General features: G+C 40.0%; 1 protein-coding gene across 2 annotated transcripts in view; it reads left to right on the top strand.

Moving 5' to 3' along the window:
* LOC143974562 (tyrosine-protein phosphatase non-receptor type 9-like) overlaps window positions 1–17,118 on the top strand; it is a 106,776-nt gene that overhangs the window by 22,892 nt on the left and 66,766 nt on the right. For both annotated transcript variants that reach the window (XM_077476092.1, XM_077476091.1), the window contains exons 2-5: window positions 7,683–7,823; window positions 12,781–12,870; window positions 14,842–14,966; window positions 15,678–15,783. In XM_077476092.1, coding sequence (XP_077332218.1) covers window positions 7,683–7,823; window positions 12,781–12,870; window positions 14,842–14,966; window positions 15,678–15,783 — 462 coding nt within the window. The remainder of the gene's footprint in view (window positions 1–7,682; window positions 7,824–12,780; window positions 12,871–14,841; window positions 14,967–15,677; window positions 15,784–17,118) is intronic.

Raw genomic sequence — 17,118 nt, 5'->3', positions numbered from 1 at the left:
GTGTGGGCACAGACTCTGGAAGTTTCACTGTAGATGGGATTTAATTGTTTACCAAACTGATTTTTTTGTGTTTTTAGCCTTCACACTTGACGTAGGATTGTATACCATCACCAAGACATCTCGTTGATAAATAACAAGAGACCGCAGTTTATGGTATAAGCTGTATTTGCACATTGGAAAAAATGTCACAATGCACATTATAATCAACGTATTTTGAAAGGAATTCTGTTGACCTTTTAGATTTGGATCTTTCTTCCATCTTAAAGTGGAATTCCAGGCTATGGCTAACTGTGCCTAAATCTGCTCCCACCCCCCTTCTAAATCATATTCTAACTTCCCTGCAAAAAAGGAAGATGCTTATACTTTCCTATTGTGGGTGCTGTGGTGCGGTCGCATGGTCTCCACAGCGGCAGGCTTCAGGATAGAGGAGAGATCAGCCACAACCCTTGAAATGCCTGAGTGGTGACGTCACCCATGGGCTTACTATGGGGGAGCCATTGGCTGACCTCTTCTCCTGTGAAGTCGCCACTAGGCCTCTTCCTTTTAACAGGGTAGTTAGAATAGACTTTAGAAGGGGGTGGGAGCTGGTTTAAGCATAGTAATAGCCTGGAATTCCACTTTAAAGCTTCTGCCTTTGTAACTGACTTCCCCTTTCTATTGGTATTTCTCATCTGTCTCTTGGTGGCTGTCTATTGAAATAATGCAAACATCTCTCTTGTGTAAACAAATTACCTAGTAACTAGCTTTTTATTTTGTATTCATCCGGTGAGGCACATAGGAATGTAATAGTTCAGACATTCAGGTTATACTGCTATCTCCAGGGACATGTGTAAGCAAAAATGTTTTTTTAAAAATGCCTTATTTGTCGGTGTCTTATGAGGCTGGATGCCTTTCCTGACCTCACTACTTGAAAAATTCTATATTTTTGCTAGTCTTCCATTTTATTTATTTTTTCCTTATTAATTCCTTCGGCCCCTCAGCCCCTTAATCAAGAGTATTCAGATTGCTGTATATTCACCAGAATATTGTGGGACTAGCATGGAATGTGACTGAGGCACTGGTATTTGCATTGTGGCATTTTCCGGACCTTTTGTACCATGTTAGCTGTGTTCCCAATGTTCAAAGCGGTCCTCACAACAGGTTTGTTTCCTTGATAATAATTCACTTTTATCCACTCTAGTCTAGACCCTTGAATCTGGAACCTTAGTTGCCCTTTCTGGCATTGCTTATATCTCTCCTAAAGTCCATATGTGCAAATAAAACGAATGTATAACCTGTGCAAATTATAGTCCTTTAGTCTTCAAATCCACCAAAGTGAGTATATCTTCTTTAAATCTTCACAGAAACACCAGTGTTCCCTTCACCATAGACCCCTTTAGGGCATGCGCTCACCTCATCCAGTGGACCCCTGAAATGAACGAGAGGTCATGTATGCTTGTTAATGCTCATAAAACCTGGGTCAGCTAGATCCACAGCTCTTTTATTCTACTTCTCAGCCCCAAACATGTAACGGTTCATACAGGAGATTCCATATACACCCCTTTCACACCAGGGCGTTTTGCAGGCGCTATAGCATTATAAATAGCACCTGCAATCCGCCCTAAAGATGCTGCACCATTGCATGTAGTGTGAAAGCCCCGAGGGGAGGACGTCAGCAGTGCGTTGGCAGGACGTCAGAAAAAAGTCCTACCAGCAGCTTCTTTGGAGCGGTGGAGGAGCGGTGTGGTTACCGCTCCTCCACCGCTGCTCCCCATTGAAATCAATGGGGCAGCGCTGTAATACCGCCAGCAAAACACCGCTATTGCTATCTAGCCACTTAAGATGGCCATACACTTGGGAAAATTTCATTCAAGCCCATTTGCTTTTGAAATTGTAAACCTGATGGCTAGTAATCGTCAGACACAGAAATTGTCAACCAAAATTGGGCCCATTTTGAAGCTAGGCTTTCATCAGTCAGGTTTCGATATGTAGTGAAAAAGAACTGTCAATTGACATCAAAACTTTGGTGAGGTTTATAAATAAATAGGTATGCTGTAGCAATGGAAACGCATCATAACCCCAGATGGGGTTTTCTCAAATTTGCCTGCAAAAGTTAAAAAATTATCTCCCTGCAGGTGAACTACATATCTTTTTATGTTCTGAATACATTTACACATGCCTTCATATAGCTTCCTTTGTCATCAAAATATTTCATTCCTTTTACTGCATGAACTCAGGGAAGAATTGGAAAGTATTTCACCAAAAAGTAAAGAAAAATATCTAAATTGTGATTTTACAGGCATCCAGACCACTCATAAAAAATATTTTTGTTGTCACATATTATAAAACGTCAATTAAAAACGACAAATGTTATCATAGCAACAGCTTGGATATAGTATTTTCATATTCCAACGTGTTCCGAGACACTCTTTTCTTCAAGGTAACAGACGATACAGAAGCTGAAACAATAGGCAAAAAAAATCACAACTAATGCTCAGCAATAAAAGGAAAATCCACTTTAACCAGTGTGTTGTACACTTACAACTCAAGGGATCACTGAACGCTGATGATGAAAGCACATTGCACTAGATAAATGCCCACCCACTACCATGCAGCAGGCCCAGGGACATCTTGCTTGATAGGATCACAGGCTCCCCTCTTGGATCAAACAAAAGAAAGGGGTAGCAAAAAATTGCACATTGCATCTACATACAGTCCAGAAAAAAAAATCAATAAAATATATAGTTTTAAAGGCCACACTACAGCTATATCCTAACACCAGCTAGCTCCTCATGATCAAACTAAAAACTCCTCTAGATAAAAAGCAGAGTTTTTTTGCCTGGGATAAAATATGAAAAGGCCAAAGTTGTGCAGCAATCTGCGAGGATTAGTGCCAAAACAGAGATTTTTAAAGGGCCATTTAAATCTAAAATCTAGCCAACATAGGTCCTATAAATACTCATAGAGCTGCCTCTTTCTGATATCAAAGAATCATCAGACATCCCCAAGGCTAAACACAGAGACGGAGCTGCTCCCACAGCGGGTATAAATAGTGATGGCCTTCAAATCAGCCAGCCTAATTAAGTTAATTCTGAACAGATGTAAGGTGTGGTAAAACCCCATTGAAATACATATGATAAGGATTATTCAAGATGGTGTCTGGAGAACTTGATCCCCACAACACCATGTTGGAATAGGGCAGGTACCAACAGGTCTCGGGGAGGGGGGAGAATGAGGAGCTCAAAGACACAGGAGAGCCAGCAAAGACGGCAGCCCATTACAGAGACCTATTTTAACAACTGACAAAAATGGATGAATGGTGCTAAAACAATCACAGTCCACAATATTGTAATAATGAATTATTTAGTAACCCCCTAGTCTAGAAACCGTTTGTATGAAGAAGCAGAGGTGGCTTTAAAATGCACAATTCACCTCATCTCTGTTTGTAACAAACATTTATTCCCATCACCCCCTCCGGGATCCTGGTGGATCGTATTAAGTGGCAGAAAGAAAACACGGGGAACCACATATTGTTTGTGCTGGAACGCCACATCTGCCTATTGGGAGTTGTAAACTTCCTATACCCGTGCCATGTGTGTTCCTACATAAAATAAGCCACACTTGAACAGGGACAGGTAGATGATACTCCTAGTTTTGCAATGCCCATAATGTTTAGGTCTACAGCAATGGCCATCAGGAAGTATAACATCTCTTAGTCTCAATAAAACTACAGCATGCGCAACCTCCACAAGGGTATGTGCCTCTGGTAGTGCAGGGATCTCCCCTTTTTGTTAGCCTTGCTACAACTTTGTACCACGGAGTCCCTGAGTGAGGTGGCCCTTTTTAATTTCATTTGCAGGGCCACTGCCACAAACCTCATCAAATAAGGGTGGGGGGGGGGGGGTAATTTGGTTCGCCTAGTGCAATGTGTTTTTATCATAGGTGCTCAGTGATCCCTTGGATTGTAAGTTTAGAACACACGGTTTTAAAGCTGATGCTTTACTGAAGCTGTTGCTATGATCATTTATCGTTTGTCTGCCATTTTTAATTGATGTGTTCTAATATGTGACAATAACAATTATATTTTTAGGCATTAATATTCTGGATGCCTGTAAAATCCCAATCTACAGATCATTTTTTTTTTTCTCTTTATATATTGCTTTGCAGGGATGATGGCATACCTAGTGGGTGTGAAAGTACTCAACTTTTTGCTGCAACAAAAAGTAAATCGCAAGGGATTCCTGTAAATTTGACTGTGAAATGTTCTGGGAAACCAGTGAGTCAGTCCTTCAATTTGCTTGTTTAGTAAGTGCAAAATGTCCCCAAGCTGCCATACTGCAGGGATGTGAAATTTTGTAGCTTTTGAAATCTTTTGAAAATCCCAGCATCTGCAGATTTCAATGGGAATTTAATTGGTAATAACTTTCAGCTACTACAAAGCTTGTGAAGGTATTGTATGTAGCCTATAATGTAGAGCCAAACTCTGAGCAGATATTAAAGACACAAATGAATGCAGCTCTGATCATTTTATTTTAAATGCAAGATTTGTAAGCACCTGAATTAGACCTGGTATCGGCATTTAGGAGCCCCTGTGCAGCAAAGCTCAGAGAAAGGAAGAACCATTACAAAGAGTAAATCAGTTCATGTCCTACCAAGGCACGTGGCGATGGGAAAGGAAAGCAGCATGACAAAGATGAACTTTTCACTGTACTGCTTCTCAAACTTTCACTGTCCAAATCAAGGCAGGGGGTGAGTACATGACAGCCTTCTGTTCGACATAAAGCTAGTCATAGATCAAAATTTGGCCGCTTTGTGCAGAATTTCGATCCAACTTTGGGCAGGTTGAATATACTGAAGTTGATCTATCGTTCGACTTCAGTACAACCAGCCTGTCGGGATATTTGTTTGTACGATCACTGCCAGGGGCTATAGCCACCAGCAGTGATGAATGTATTCTTACGTTAAGGAAACCTCCCGCTGTCCGAATACATTAGTGCAGCAGGAGGGATTTCCCTCATCAACATAGAAAATTGCATAATCTATGGCCAGCCTAAGTGGGCTGAATGATGTCAGGCATCAGACCCAAAATCTGAGGACATCTTGTGGTGAAAGGGAAGTACTGTGTGGGGGACAGCTTCCGATTGAAGGTAAGTAAGGTGAATTTGAATAGACTTCTTTTTTACTTCTTTTTAAGTTAGAGGTCAGCCCTGCAGTATTTCTTCCTAGCATTGAAATTGAACCAGCCACTTCAATCCCCTTTGTCCGTATTCTGATCAGTGAAACTCCCGTTTGTAAATGAGGAAAAATGCCCACACCCACTGGAGGTACCTTGTTTACCCCATAAAGAAATGTTTCATAGTTTCATAGTGAGGTTGAATTAAGACACCAGTCCATCCAGTTCAACCTGAGTGAGTGTCTACAATTGTCCCTATACCTGTACATTGCACACTCAAATGTGTGTGTATATATAAGTATGCAGCATAGGACTATTTTAGTTTCATGTTCAGATAAATCTCAAACAACTTGATCTAGGTTGGTTCGCACAACCATCTACTGTGGTTCGGGTGCTGGTCCAGTTCTTGATTATCTGCTTGTAAGAGGAAGATCCATCTTGCAATAGGGCAGTGGAAAACTTGTTGGCTTAATTTTGACTTGGGGGACAGCCGACTGTTCAAATCTCCCCCCAACAGTGATGCAAATCATCCATGTGTGGTCGCTTACCTGTAATGTACATGTTCTCCATACAATATGCCAACACAGCTCCTTCAATGCACAGCCAAATGTCAAATTGATATAAAAATCAAATCCAATGTGTGCGCAGCCGATTACAGTACTTACTGACTACAAATGCTGGCACACGCCTGCTAACTGGGTGGGGGCCAACATCCCAGTGGAATGAACTGCACATGCTCAAAGGAAGATGTGGATCGGGTAAAAATCACATAAGGGGATAGGAAGCTCCAGTACACAGCGTGCACTTCCTGGTTGGGTCACATCAACAAAAGTGATGTGGATGCAGAGATCTCTCCTGCTGTTTTATTGTATTCTGACAGTGGGGGCTCCCCCTGATTTATTTATACTGTTACATGACCATATCCACTGTCACTACCCGAATAAATCCAAATAGTGGCAGTGGGCCCCTCTGAAAGAAATAAGTCCTTATGTCACTCCTCAGAGTCTACAAGGCCGAAGCTGTAGCTAACATATAGTCAGAAAAAAAGAAAGAAAAGAGACCTTTCCCCCTGCTGTTGTGTCCCGCTTTTAACTTGCGTACCAACAACAGGAATAAAGAAAAGTAGCTACCTTAGGTTTTGGTGAACACATAGGACATTTGATTAATATCAAAAATATTTTTATTTCTTTCTCTCCTGCTGTTTTATTGTATTCTGACAGTGGAGGCTCCCCCTGACCCTCGTCAGAATACACAGATAAGTGCCTGCAGGCATTGGTGCAAGCATTAATCAGATGCTGGTTTTCCAGCATAACCGTTCCAAAAGAAGCCAGTCCACATCCTGCATCGGTTTCCCAGATATGCAAAAAAAAGTTGCCCAAGCGCCTCTGTGCGTAAAACATATTAGAAGTCTCAGTCTCATCGCCTGTGCAATTGGTTTATGGATAGGTAAAGAAGCTGCTTTGAAATATGTTGCTGTGCAGCTATCCGTTTTTCCTCTAAGTTCTACCAGGTAGACTTTCAGACATCTTTGGAAGCAAAGTCCCAGATGCAGCTCTAGAAGCACCCTAGTACTTTGTTCTACTGTTTCATCATGTGGACGTTCTTAGGCAGTCTGTGTTTGTGTGCAATGCACCCAAGGTAGTGCCCACATGTGCTGCTGAGCTTCCACAATTGAATGAATTTGGACATCTTCCTTTCATCAAATGAGGCTGGCACTGTCTGACTTCTAAACTTCTAGTGCGAGGAAGCTCAATATACAGTAAAATCAATTTCAGTACAGGAAAGGAGCCTTTACAAACGTGCAAGACTAAAAGCTTTAAATAGGCATATTAAAGTCACATTAGTGGTTCAGGTTTGTATTCATTGAAAAAAATATCCAGCTGTAAAGTGAAATTCTTTAGGTTTCTGACCTCCCGCTAATCTCTTGACCATCAGTATTCAGGCAGAAGGAAAAGGACAAATCTGTAAGCTAATCAGTCATTGCACAATTTGGTGAATCTAACAAATGGGGCTTGCTTACTGGAGGAAAGATCACCATTGGTGAGCTGCTCCTCATTCATTGTCCAGACACAATATTGATTGGGTGCATGGCTTTGACTGCACCTGCAAAAAGTAAATGAGTTATGCCTGTATTGAATCTACCATAGGTGTCTACGTTAGACCATTGACTGAACAAATCTATAAACCTTTTGGCATGCAAAACCGTTAACAAATGTGTTTTCCTACACCAATGTTTCTCAATGCCAGTCCTCAAGGCGCCCCAACAGGTCATGTTTTCAGGCTCTCCATTATTTTGCACAGGTGATTTGATCAGTTTCACTGCCTTAGTAATTACCACAGCCGTTTCATCTGAGGGAAATCCTGAAAACATGACCCGTTGGGCACTTTGAGGACTGGAGTTGAAAAACACTGCCCTACACTACCCATTAAATGTTCCGTAACTGAGCTTTGTTCTAAATGTACGAAGATGTTTGAAGAAATGCTATCTATTTATCATTTGGACTTAATAAATGTATTTATTTATTGGCAGGCCATTGAAGAATTTCTGGCTGAATTGAAGAATCGGGAACAACCGCAAGTGGTTGCCGTGCCCCCAGACACTGCTGTGAAATTTTTAATGGCTCGGAAGTTTGATGTTTCTAGAGCAATAGATTTATTTCAAGCTTACAGAGTAAGTGTACACTTGTCCCACAGTCCTTTGCTTAATAAATAAATGGATTGCCAAACTTCAGTGCTAACATACCTTTATTTTCTGCCAATCTGTTACAGGTGTCAGTGCTATTCAGTATGGGTTGTTATATAATAATTTATATATATTGATATAATTTTTCTTTTTTTTCCAATTTTAAATCGAATCTGACCTAAAATGTTTATTGGGCAATAGTAGTGCTGATGTGCCAACACCTTTGTGTGGTTACTATACACTGTCCAATATATATATATATATATATATATATATATATATATATATTGCACTATGATCCGCGTAGTGCGAGAACCTTGCGTTTTTAATCCAATGTGGCTAATAGCTTTAGTTAATCCAAAGAGGAGTGTGCTGAAATTCATTGTGTAGCGCATAGCTAGCCATAGACTGATGTCACATTGGGCATTCTGTCACTAGGGAGAACTAGCCAGAAACAGAATTGCTAAAATGTGCCATGAGAACACTGCTTCAATGTGTTGCAACCTCATCAGCTGAGTGACGTCACTTTCTTCCTGGCAAAAGCATGCAGCATGTTAATAGTAAGTGAGAAACATCTTTTTATAAATGAAACAGGATCTATCCAGTCACAGATCCTGTTTTCATTCATAGAAGCTGTAGTAACAACGTATGTGAATGAAGAAACTGCGCTTGGTTTCGTACTCTTGAGTGCCTGTCAGAGCTCCATATTAACCCCCGCCACACCAGAAGGTTATTGGGGTGAGAGTGCTGAATTAGTTTTATTTATTTCATGTTACTATATATGGTCACCAGTTGACTTTTTACTAGGTACCAGTCTGATGCAGCTAATGAGGGCAAGATCTTTCCATAGGTACGAAGCATGGTTGCTACTGTACTATGTAGAAGGTAATTTACTTGTAACACAAAAAAGAAAGTAATGAACCGTATTTAACAATGAATCTCTATGCAGAGCTTGATTTTCTAATTTGTTGTCAAGTTGCAAATTGGGTAATGGGAACTAAATCAAGTGGTCTAGGATAATGCAGAAATCTTCCTTCCGATGATGCATAAAGGTTATATTCATAGCACTTTTTCATGCTATTGCAGTGTGGTTGTTTTTTTCATGCATGATCATTCATCCCTATGGAAGGTTTTTTTTTTTTTTTTTTTAATTATTGGAAAATGCACCAATATGCTTTTAAAGTGTATGTAAAGATGAAAGGATCACTGATATTCTCGACCAGCCAAGGTGTATAAAAAGATGAAGAGCGGCCTTGGCCTGAATGTCTGCACCAAACCAGGCCGCAGTGACGGGGTGCAACGCCTCTCCTATGCATGAAGGTAAAAAAAAAAAACGTGTGAGCTCCCCCACAACTCCACCCCACCACTGCCCCTTAAACTGACCAGAGCCTGATCTTGATCCAGCGATGTGCACGACAGCAGCTGATCTCCTGGCTGTCCCTCATCGTTGGCTCAGACAGCAGTGGGAGCCATTGGCTCTTGCTACTGTCCATCACAGCCAGTGAGGAGGGATCGAGATGGTGGGAGGGGCAGGGCTGATCTGAGCTTCTGAACAAACACTCACAAATGTACCATAGCAAGCGTCTATGAAGCCCAGAACGCTGTCGGGGAACCTAAGAACCGGAGGATTGGGGCTGCTCTGTGCAGCTCTATTGCACAGAGCAGGTAAGTATAACATTTTGTTATTTAAAAAAAAAGTCTCCTTGTTTGGAATAACCCACTTTGTTTTTTGCTCCCCTCAGGGGGTCAGGTGTCATGCATGTCATCTGTGGCTATTTGCCATGTCTTTGGGACCTGCCTGCCATTCCTTTTAGTCCCTAATGGAAGGTCCCCCTTGGGTTCCTCCCTCTGGTCATTTTGCACCCCACCCCCACCCTTTTTTTTTTTTTTTTTTTACATGGGAACAAATTCCTCCTTCCCTGCCTAAGCACATTCAAATTGAGTTTGAGTTCTGGGAATTTGTTACATGTTTTTCCTAAATTGTTGGTTGCTAGGCGGCCGAGTGTTGACTTTCCGCTTTTACATGCTCAAGCAGTGAGTTGCTTCTACTGTTAAATTTGTTTAGGTCTATTGACCTTTCATGCTTTTTCCTGTGAGCCTATTGCTGCTGTTTAGCTGTATAGGTTGCCCACCCCTCATTTATTGCTTGAGGAACTCCCATGGTCTATGAATTACTGTGTCCAAGTACTGTATGGTAAAGATAAGTGGACTTTTGACATACCTGTACTTTCTGTATCTTTGCGTACAGTTTGGAACACAAGTCCCTCCCATCTATTCTATGTGATCACTATATTGCTTGTTAACAAAACTGAAGCCTCATGGAGGCTGGCAGAGTTATATGGAGACATTAGGGGGTGGGACCCAGTAAAACCTTTGCTAGTGTTCCATCACCTGAGGGTAGTGACCTATAACTTATGGTCTATGAATTGATTTTTGTGTCCTGTACTGTACTCCAAGATACAAAATTTACAAGTGCAGCAAATACCTCTTGGTGTTCAACAGAGACCCTAAAATCTGAGCCTGGTTTTGTCATCTTGTGGAGGGCAGATGTTGGAAGCCTGCAAGCAGCTGTTAGAAATACAACTTTGTCTTGTTGTAATCATAGATTATCTTTGACAATGAATTTCTTCACGGTACAAAAAGCAAGTAAGGTCTGCTTTTGTAGTAAGGCCTCATTCACATTGTCGTACTATAGCATATGCCTGTGTGAGGGCTGTGTTTGTTCAAACGGAGATGCATAAGTGTTCTGTGCAGACCTGTGCATTTTACTCGGGGCTCTATGACTGTGTATGTATGTATAAATATAGTGTGTGTGTGTGTGTGTGTATATATATATATATATATATATATATATATATATATACACACACACACACACACACACACACACACACACACACACACAGTATTTTCTTCTTTGTCCATAATCTGGGTACAAGTGCATTTTTAATATGCAACTGGGGAAAGCAAGCAGTGCTTTTCTGCCATAATCCCTATGGCTTGTTGCGTTTCTGGGTGTGGATGTGCCATCTTGGGTGTGATGAGTGTTTATAACAAAATATTCACAAAACTGGTTGTTTGCAACACTAATGCCCTGTACACACAGTCAGACTTTCCAACGGAAAATGTGCGATCGGATTGTGTTGTCGGAAATTCCGATCGCGTGTGGGCTCCATCTGACTTTTTCCGTCGGAATTTCCGACACACAAAGTTTTTGAGAGCTGGTTCTAAAATTTTCCGACAGCAAAATCCAATCGTTTTTTAAATTCTGACCGTGTGTAGACAAATCCGACGCACAAAGTGCCACGCATGCTCAGAATAAATTATGAGACGAAAGCTATTGACTACTGGCCCGTTTTATAGTCCCGCGTACTTGTTTTATGTCGCCTTGTTCTGAACGATTGAGTGTTTCCGCCAACTTTGTGCGACCGTATGTATGCAAGACAAGTTTGGTCCAAAATCCGTCGGAAAAAATCTGATGGATTTTGTCATCAGAATGTCCGACCGTGTGTACAGGGCATTATAGGTAATATGGTAAAATGTTGAAATGTCTTTACATTGGTTATATAAGGTTAGGGTTGCCTAATAATACATTTTGTGGAAAAATATATAAAGTCTTATTTTGCTATGTTGCCATTTAAAAATGATTACATTCTTCTGGTATATTTTATTTATATATTACAGGTACCTATTTAGCGCAGTCAGTTTACACGATGCTTTACACATATATTGTACATTCGCATCAGTCCCTGCCCTCAAGGAGCTTACAATCTCTTAGGTCCCCAACTCCCCTACATACATACATACATACATACATACATACATACATACATACATACATACATACATACAAGGGCCAAATCGGACAGTAGGCTATCGACCTACCAGCGTGTCTTTGGAGTGTGACAAACTAGAGTACCACGCAGGCACATGGAGAAAATGCAAACTTTATGCATAAATAACAATCTTAGTATTTCATTCTCATGAATCCCTTTCATCTGACACTGGGAAGGAGTACAATGTGAGTCAGTCACTAGTAGGTGGCCTAGAAATGTATTTAATTTTTTATTTTATTTTTGTGAGTAGTAAAAGCAGCATTTTGTAGCATGCACACAAGTTAAGGCATGGGGGTTACGTTATCTGATGGCTTAATTGCATTGTACATTTCTGTCACTCTAGGGCTTTGTTGCTCAAACTTTTTTCATTCAAGGCACCCTTTAAAATTATGTACAATCTCAAGGCACCCTATTCTAAAATGTAAAAGCTAACTAATATTTTTACGTAATGCAGTCATTTACACACACTTAGGACACCCAATGTTAGAGATGATTTAGTCTTCCCAAACAAATACACCTTTGCTTGCTGGTACTGACTAGTATTCCAGAGTTTCTCTCACCTCTGTTTCAGCTAATGTGACTCCAGTGCTGATGGAGAGGGGCAAAAAGGATGCTGTGCAGGTGCCTGATGTCGTCCTTCTCAAACAATGTCATTGGTTGTTAGATCACCAGTGGTTTGATGGTTGTAATGGTGCACAATGAAAACCTGTGGCTTTCTGTGGCTAAAAGGCAGGCTTCATCTACCAACTGGCCTGAATATAATTTTTAGGCATTTTGCCAAGGCACCCTGGTTGAAAAGGCTTGCTCTAGGGCAAGATAGAAAGTTGTTTAGATGGACTTACATGAAGAAGGGAGCTTAGGGAAGGAACTTGTCATCCTATTATCATATACTGTTCCATTTATCAGTAGTCTGGCAGGCTCTGAATAGTGTTGTCACCCACTTTTGAGGATTAAACTATTATTTGACTATTTAGTGCAGCAAGTGTGAATGACAAAAAAGAATTGCAAATATTTTGGCAGGTACTGTAGTTAATTATGCATTCATATTTTTCCATTTGAGCAAGAAATGTTACTAATATGAACTACTTGACTTTCTTTCTGTGTAACAGAACACAAGACTGAAAGAAGGGATCTACAATATTAACCCAGATGAAGAACCTTTACGCTCGGAGTTGCTGAGTGGTAAATTTACGGTTTTGGTAAGTATTAATGTTTCCAAACATTTTCATTTTTATTTTCCCAAATTTAAAATACTATTGAAAAAGTGACTAGGTGGATCACTGTAAGGCTGTACATGTAAAATCTATCTATGTACTAATATTACAAAAAATAAATAAAAATTTCCATGTAAAGTTTATGAATAATACAGCAGCCATATTTGCACACTACATACGTAGGCTTTGCTTCAGCTTGCCAGTGCTAAACAATGGCTGTACAAGTATATGAATGATCCAAATGATTAAAAACCATGTTATCGCCATGTCTCTGCAGCTGTTAAAGAGGGTGGCAGAGTAATTGGTTAAACCATTGAGTGGCATCTAAAATATATTTATTACAATATTAAAAATATTGAAGAACAAGGTTGTAAATGTTCAAAAATGGCTTGAAGTAGATCTAAAGCCTCCTATTTAAAAAAAAAAAAAAAAAAAAAATCCTGCATTGTATGGGTGGATGGGCCCTGACACATTCCAAAACATCGGACAGAAAAAAGAAATTACCATTGGGGGAGCGTGGAATAAGCTATTTGTGCTTACTGTATTTCCTTTTTCCCTAGCCAAGCTAGCATTTAACCCATGTCATGCAGGGGGGACCTCGCTGCATGGGAGAATTTAACAGCACTTGGAGTTGGGGTATAAATGTTCTTTTAGTTTGAAATACAGCTCCCTATTAGCAGTATTTTCAAATACTAAACATTATAGAACAACAGTAGGCAGATAAAAAAAAAAAATCAGGCAACCATTTGTTCTTTGGGGATTCCTTCAAAAGTAATTTTATTCAGTTTTTGAATTGGCCAATCTAATTAAATGAAACCCATCTTTATACTGACTTGCTATAGATATATAAGCAAACTTGGAGTGAGAATGCCTGCTGTCTAAGCTAGTGGCCAGTAGGTTTAAGATCATTTTTCTGATGGAGGGACTACAATGGGAGTTGATTAATGCAACACACTAGAGCTACACAATTCTGGATAAAATGAGAATCACAATTTTTTTGCTTAGAATAAAGATCACGATTCTTGCGGCATTACTGCATCTTTCACATTATGCAAACAAATTGGGCTAACTTTACTGTTAAGTTTTTAAAATTTAATTGAAGTGTATTTTTCCCCAAAAATTTGTGTTTGAAAGACTGCTGCACAAATGGAGTGTAACATAAAATATTGCACAGCCAATCTGTTTACATCTGACTGCCCATAGAGCAGAGTGGGCTGTGTCTGCTCTGCATAAGTGGAGCGGACACATTCCTGTCATCTGGCCACTCCGCTCAGTAGGTGATCAGCAGACAAATCCCCTGCTAAGCAAATGTGGATTCAGCCCGTATGAAAGAGGCCTTAGGGGTGGACTGGCTGCAGCTAAAAGCAATCATCCTTATATACTTGAATCAGCCATACTGCCGGAGCCATGTCCCATTCAGGTCTATGGGAAATTAGTAAGCAGACATGGGCAGCCCGGCATCTTATTTAATTTTTTTTCTGGTGGGTGTGCAAAAGAGTACAGAAAGCTGCACCCATTGGAGGAGGTGAGTAAAGACGTGAGTGTGTGTATTGTTGGTGGGGGGGGGGGGGGGGGGGGTCAGGTGACAGCTGGGTGTATTTAAAAAGGTGAACGTATATGTTGGGCACTCTTCTTTCTAATCAGATACAAGCATTCCAAGCATGCTTCTAGAAATCCACCAGTGGCCCCTACATTTGTCTTTCAGACAATACATTTTCCTACAGAAAGGGAAAATATACGTAAAAGATTTTTTTTGTGTGATGTATGTTTATTTAGCAACATAGTAACATTTTGTTGGATTTAGCAAAATCTGTGAAATTGATAATTCACATGTGAAATGTATTTTGTGATTTGTGACTGTGTGAACATTCTTATAGCCTGAAGCAATGTACTTGTATGGACAGTGTTCCTGTTTACTCCCAATGTAATAGCCATATATTTGCTTCTCAATTACAGCCCGGAAGAGATGCAAATGGAGCAGCTTTAGCCCTGTTTACTGCTCGGCTTCATCGGCCGGACGTGACCACGCATAAGGCTGTTCTTCAGGCTATTATCTATCAGTTAGATAAAGCAATTGAGAGGTAATTTATTGATGAGCAATAAGCAAGCCTCTTCCTTCCCATCAGAAAAATCTGATCTGGACGGAGATATGTTGAACACAGATGGGCACATTTCTTTAATCTGTTCATAAAGAACCAAGCTGAAGATGGCTTTCATCCAAATGTCCTATTGAAGTTTACATTTCCAATGTTTTTATGTTTGGGACGTTATTGGTTTTTCACTGAATGGAACTATAGCTGTGGGAATTTTTCCTTGACAATTTTTTATTTTTTTTTGCAGTTATTGATTTTCAACTCTCTTGCTATGATCTGATATTGTACTCTGGAAAAAGCTCATAACAGACCATTGTTGCCACAGTAAAGTGGAAATATATATTGTAATATTTTAGAATGTGACGGATATGCTGTGAAAAAGCCATTGTTATCTGATTTTATCATTTCCAGTTTATATTCAGCAGTTCCATACACTTAATTTAAACTTATGAATGCTTTTTTTATATTTTATGTTTTTCATATTTTATATGAATATCATACTGCAACACAATTTATTATTGATAGAAATGGTAATATATCCATATTTATACATCTGCTACAATACATGTACAGATTGGATGGTTATAGTTGTGTAAAGATAGGACAGGAAGGAATCTGGTTTATGCTTGAATAATCTTTTGGTTCTTTTTTTTTTTATTTTTTTTTTTTTTTTTTATATTTACTATTTTTGTTCTGTAGGGTGGAGACTCAACGCAATGGGCTCATATTCATCTATGATATGATTAATTCCACTTATGGAAATTTTGACTATGAACTGTGTGTGAAGATCTTGAACCTTTTAAAGGTTAGTTTTTTCATTATGTTTTCTAATTTTGTTCTAATCTGTTCAAAGAGTATGTACACAAACTACAGATAAAACAAAGAAAACCACATCTGGTCAGACCAATATAATTTACTAACTGTATAGTAAAACCTAGTCATACATGGAGCGTGTTTCGGCTGGTTTCTGATGAAGTGTCTAAAATTTGTTCAGTAGGTGGCCCATTGGGGCGTCTCCCACTTGACATCCTTAAAAAAAAATTGAGAAAGCTGAGAGGAACTTTGATAGCCAAACAATGCTTGGATCCAATGGTTGTAGGCACTGTTTTTGTATGTTGACAACTGATGGGGTCGGCTGTCGAAATATAATAGATAGTTACATAGTAAGGTCGAATAAAGACGCCAGTCCATCCAGTTCAACCTGAGTGAGTGTCTACAATTGTCCCTATCCCTGTACATTGCACACTCACATTGGTCCCTACCCTCAAGGAGCCCACAATCCAAGGTCCCCATTCATATACTAGGGCCAATTTTGGACAGAAACCAATTAACCTACCTGCATGTCTTTGGTGTGTGGGAGGAAACCGGAGTACCCGGGGTAAACTCATGCAGGCACAGGGAGAACATGCAAACTCCAGGCAGGTAGTGTCGTGGTTGGGATTCGAACCACACCACTGTGCCGCCCTAAAAGATGAAGTCAGAGATGAAAGACTGTTCGGTCAGTCATGTTAAACCTGCAGATTGACTGGAAAAATGAGTGTGTATGGCCAGCTTATGGGTCCATACTATATAATGCATTCCATTTCCAGTCTGGTAAACGCCCCTACAATAAACAGTTATTACATTTTGTATTTAGCCATTTCAAAGGTTTGGTTTACCACTCCACTACCTGCTGTTATGGTTAACAGTGGCTGTGAAGCTTCCACTTCTAAATGGAAGATTACAAGATGGAAGATCTCCTTTTTACTTTTGTGCTTGCACTGTTATTGACCAGTGCAGATCACAGACAAATAGTACCGAACCAGTGAAAGGGTCTCTGTACCCTTGTGATGGCTGTGACAAATCTCGTGATCACAGGTTTAAACGGTGCCACACTGTTAAAAGCTGTAGTAAACTTTGACCAAAAGAAAAGAAATGATAAACAATTAGCCCCTGCATGCATTGTTATGTTATAATGTACTATTATGTACTGCAAACTAGCATATTATGGCAGACTTATCTGTCAAATGTAGCCCTCCATCGCTGCGCTGTCGCCTCTCCCACTGGTCCTGCCCAGTCTTCCTTTCAGGTTCTGTCTCTTCAGCTACTTTAATAACTGGCTTCAATGACGTCACTCCCGCATATACGCACCAGAGCCACA

The sequence above is a fragment of the Lithobates pipiens genome, unplaced genomic scaffold, assembly GCF_037356315.1.
Source record: "Lithobates pipiens isolate NorthernLeopardFrog02 unplaced genomic scaffold, aLitPip1_a1.2 Scaffold_13, whole genome shotgun sequence".
NCBI classification, from domain to species: Eukaryota; Metazoa; Chordata; class Amphibia; order Anura; family Ranidae; genus Lithobates; species Lithobates pipiens.
Note: the sequence above shows the minus strand (reverse complement) of the source record. Positions and strands in the feature narration are given on the sequence as shown.